General features: G+C 44.3%; 1 protein-coding gene across 2 annotated transcripts in view; it reads right to left on the bottom strand.

Moving 5' to 3' along the window:
* Positions 1-3,208: 3,208 nt before the first annotated feature.
* Positions 3,209-5,000, bottom strand: part of napepld (N-acyl phosphatidylethanolamine phospholipase D) — a 10,512-nt gene continuing 8,720 nt past the window's right edge. For both annotated transcript variants that reach the window (XM_017682578.2, XM_017682577.2), the window contains exon 5: positions 3,209-3,521. In XM_017682578.2, the coding sequence (XP_017538067.1) occupies positions 3,396-3,521 (126 nt within the window). In that variant the 3' untranslated portion in view covers positions 3,209-3,395. The remainder of the gene's footprint in view (positions 3,522-5,000) is intronic.

The raw sequence follows: 5,000 nt of genomic DNA, 5'->3' as shown, positions 1-5,000 counted from the left end.
CTCTCTCTCTCTCTCTGTCTCTCTCTCTCTCTCTCCGCCTCCCTTCCCTCTCTCTTTCTCCGTCTCTCTCTCTCTCCCCCTCTGCCTCTCTCTGCCTCTGTCTCTCCCTCTCTCCCTCTCTCTCTCTCCGCCTCCCTTCCCTCTCTCTCCCTCTCTCTTTCTCCGTCTCTCTCTCTCTCCCCCTCTCCCTCTCTCTCTCTCTCTCTCTGCCTGACTGAAAGTAACTGCAGTGCTTTCTATTGTAAGGTAATAAAAACATGAAGTGCGCACAGTTTATAATCCATTTATTTGAGAAATGTGTTATTACTCAGAGAACTGTGAAAAGCAGTGACTGGGCAGTTTATAACCCAACACACCTCCAAGTATAATATACAATATACATTCAAGCTTCTGACAATAAAGCAAGCTAAAGAGGCGAAATCGGTTCTTCCGCAGCGTCCGGCGTCCCGTCCACCACAACATAAAGCAGACATTCATTAAAAACCTCATTCGATAATCTGCAGCCACTGCAACCCGAACACACTGCCAGCTCTGCCCAGCTAAATTAATATTAAAACTCTACATTAATATTAAAATAATCAGCGCAGAAATCACGCCATCGGTCGTCTCCTCAGCATCAAAACGCGTGGAAACACCAACCCCGGCGCCGAGGCTGTTCATTCTCACCGCCAACTGACTCCATCTCTATCCACACTTTGGCATTTGTACAGAATATAAGCCCAAAAAATGACTTTGTAATTATATGGATATTTTGGCGTGTGCGTCCTGTACTTACTGTAGTGTCTGAGCTCCACTGCACCACATTCCAGCCTATTACACGGAAAAATACAGCTTTCCTTTATCTTCCATCTTAAATACAGTCAGGATGTCTAATGTTTCCCATTATGAGACTTTGTAAGAATACTGGAAGATCATTTCACTCATTTCCAGATTCGTTTTACTTGAAAAACGAAAATTAAATAATCTCATAATAAATTTACAACCACCTCAACATTAACATGCTTTAAGTAATTTTATCTTTTAAAAGTGATCATTTTACTTATTTATAAGCATCTTTTCTCAAGATAAACAAAATTATCTTCATTATTCCTCAAAACAAGAAATGATCTGCCACTTTCAGGACATACAGTTACTGAAAACAAGTAAATGTGTAGAAACAGGTGGAATAATCTTATTCTTACATCAGACTCATAATGAGAAATATTAGAAATATTAACTACATTTAAGATGGTTTTTTACTCGCGATGACATTTTTTGCAGCGTATATAAAACGTGATCTTTGGAAAGCTGTTAGTTCAGACTGGCTACAGCTTCAGCCTATTGTAGTACACCGCAGCCTCATTCTGGAGGTTTTCCGTTTTTCCCCCTCCCTTCATCATCAATTGGCAACAGTCTGACGCCGACGGCGAGCGGAATCGCCGCGGTGTTCAGTCACAGGAATCCCACAGTGGTTGGTTAGTGTAGTGGGTAACACCTGTGCCTTCTACGCTGTAGGCTGGGGTTCAATCCCCCACCTGGGTAACTGCCCTACACTATACCAATAAGGGTCCTTGGGCAAGACTCCTAACACCACCTTCGCCTCCCTGTGTAAAACGATCAAATTGTAAGTCGCTCTGGAGAAAAGCGTCAGCCAAATGCCGTAAAAGTAAAGTAAAAGTAAAGGTAAAACCAGCGAACGCGTCCTCTGCAGGGACACACTTAACACAAAATTACTGCTCATTTGTTGAACTGAACACACTGAGGTGGAAAATAAAACAAAATACGCAAGAGTTACGGCACATTTAAGAGTTATAGTAATATAATATAGTGTGGTACAATATAATTAATAATAGTTTACTCGGCAAATAAACGTAATTTGTGGCGTAAACAAAGCCCTTCAGAATGGTTTGTCGGGAAACTTGCCGACTTTCTTTACAGCGGCGGTGATGGGAACTAGGGGTTGCCATGACTACAACACAAATAGAGGTTTTACTAGCCAATTTGCTTACTGGACGTCTGGTTCCTATCACCACCACTGTGAACAGTTCTGACTCGGTAAGTTTACCCAGAATGGCACGTTTCACACCAAACCACTCTGAACCGATTAACCTTATCTAGATCACTGTACCGGTACCGGCGCAACTCACTTGTTACGTCATTTTACGCATCCAGTCGTCCGGCAATACAGTGATGCGATGAACCGCTAGAAAGCTTTAAATCTCAGGATTCAAATCCTGCGAATCATTTCATGATCCGTTATTCACAGCAGTTACGATCTTCTCCATCAAATCTGTGGTTCCTCACCTTCAGAGCCTCACCACCTCCACAGAGAACATGTGGTCTGATAGCACGGCAAGAGTCAGAGATCAGCTTAGAGATCTACGACTCAGGAGGAAATCGACTCCTCCGTTCTAGACTCTGTTACTCGGGGTCAGTGATTCATACAGTTATTCTGACCAGACAGTGTTTCCTTTCAGTTGAGTCACAGATCAGGACTGTGGCCCAAACTATGTGGGAACAGCGCTCCCTTTCATTTCGGGTACGCCGTTTTAGGCTAAAATGAGGCCACAGTTAACAGTTAATTATGCAAAAAAATTTACAAAAGTGATGGAGTTCCCCTTAAAGGCATAATGAATAAGAGCATGTGTTAAAAAGGTTTGCTTGATTGAAGAGAACAGTGTATTTGACCCACTGCTGGGGTCCAGACAGAGAAAGCGCTACAGCTGATAACCAATCAGCAGCTTCTCCGTCAAGGAGAACAAACAGTGGTCCAAATCCCACTTACAGCATAATTACTGCAAGACAGTCACAGAATATATGATATTTATGTATTTCGGGGGGCAGCACTTCAGAATATTTGGGCTGCGGTACCTGAGCCGGGTCATCAGGAACCTGGCCTCTTCTTATTTCCCCCATCACATCAAAAACAGGACTGCTAAACAGCAGAGGGCGCCCATGAGTGAGTCCTAACTTAAGACAGCAGGAGGACGAGTTTCACTAAAACAGCAGAGAAATCTCACCTGCGCGTTTCCTTTATTCTACAGTAAACAGGTTTCGGGCAGCGGGAGGCGGGGCTTTACTGCTAGAGCGGGATGATTGATGGGCGAGCGGAGCAGCTCATTGGCTGTTCGTCATGAACGCACATGAGCGCCGTTTTAAACTCCTATAACTCGAGTTTAAAAGCTCTTAAATAAAACAGCGGTGTTAAAATGTTTTATGCTGATCAGGAAATGAAGGAATTCTTTACATTAAAAACGTTTCAGCGTTTATAAACTATGATTTTGCTCAGATGCTCCATATCAACCCATTCATTTTGGACTCGCTCAGGAGCGCCCTCTAGCGTTTGAAACCCAGAAGAGATTGCAGAGTGTGATTCTCCTCCCTGCAGTACTTTAGAAAGAAGCATGTCTTTTCCCTCAGTGGACGGCTTCATCCTGGGTGACCAGCCGAGACTCTCCGTGGCTGAGAGTGAAAAAGTGATCAGGGTTCAGTCCGTGGGCCACCATGGCATCGCGCACTCTCACTGGAGGTTCTAGATAATACTGACAGAGAAAACACAGAGAACCATCAGTTAGAAACAGTTCTGACTAAGGCAAGCGTGTGTTGTAGTCATGGCGATGCCGGGTTCCCATCACCACCACTGTAAAGACGTCTGAACCGTTTCACACCAAACCCTCTGAATCATGAAAAAACACTAATATCACAATAAATACAAATAACATCAGTACAGTAAGTGATGATTTTATGCCAATTTTATGTCAATGTTTTTGCTTAACCATTTCAAATCGTCTCCTCAAGGAGGCGCCACCACACATGCTGGACACCATCTGAGCCAAGTTTATCTTGGTCTCGTCAGACCACAGGACATGGTTCCAGTAATCCATGGTCTTGGACTGCTTATCTTCAGCAAACTGTTTCCCAGCTTTCTTGTGTGTCAGAGTCAGAAAAAGCTTCCTTCTGGGACGACGGCCATGCAGACCGAGTTGATGCATTGTGCGGTGTGTGGTCTGAGCACTGACAGGCTGACCTCCCACTTCTTCAACCTCTGCAGCAATGCTGGCAGCACTCATGCATCTATTTTTTGAAGCCAACCTCTGGATGTGATGCTGAACATGTGGACTCAACTTCTTTGGTGGACCCTGGCGAGACCTGTTTGGAGTGAAACCTGTCCTGGAAAACCACTGGATGACCTTTGCCACCGTGCTGCAGCTCAGTTTCAGGGTGTTAGTCTTCTTATAGCCCAGCGTCTTTGTGGACAGCAGCAGTTCTATTCCTCACATCCTCAGAGATTCTTTACCATGAGGTGCCGTGTTGAATATCCAGTGGTCAGTGTGAGTGAATTGAACCCAAAACACCAAATTTACCAGCCCTGCTCCCCGTTCACACCTGGAACCCTGTAACTCTAACGAGTCACACGACACCAGGGAAGGACGACGACACGACTGGGCACAATCTGGACACGTCCACTGTTAGGTGGACTCACTTGTGCTGCCAGCTGTTTAGACATTAATGTCTGTGTGTTGTTCTTTTCAGTGGACAGTAAATCTGCTCTGCTATACAAGCTGCACACTGACCACTTTAACTTATATCAGAGTTTCACTTCTACAGTGACGTCCCATCAGAAGATAGAATATCTGCAGAAATGTGAGGGGTGCACTCACTTTAGTGAGATACTTTGTGTGTGTGTGTGTAATATATACACACACAGACTGAATATACACATATACACAATATACACTAGTACTGCACTACTCCAGTGTACAGCTGTACAGTAATAAGTTCTGGAATAAAACTATGAAATGTGCTGCTGTTCTCGTTCCGTATGTGCAGTTAGTCTGAGGTGGACAATAAATGAGACGCAGGTTCTCAGGGACAGAACACTGATAGAACCTTCCAGACTGTACAGGATATGGATAGAAGATGTACATGATGTCAGTCTACATGTGTGAGTACAGATCTGCTGGATTGAAGGTGCAGTAGGATCAGAGCGAGTCTGATGAGGTGTGGATGAGGTGGTGATT

The sequence above is a fragment of the Pygocentrus nattereri genome, chromosome 1 (genome assembly GCF_015220715.1).
Source record: "Pygocentrus nattereri isolate fPygNat1 chromosome 1, fPygNat1.pri, whole genome shotgun sequence".
NCBI lineage: Eukaryota > Metazoa > Chordata > Actinopteri > Characiformes > Serrasalmidae > Pygocentrus > Pygocentrus nattereri.
This window is presented reverse-complemented; position numbering and strand designations above follow the sequence as displayed.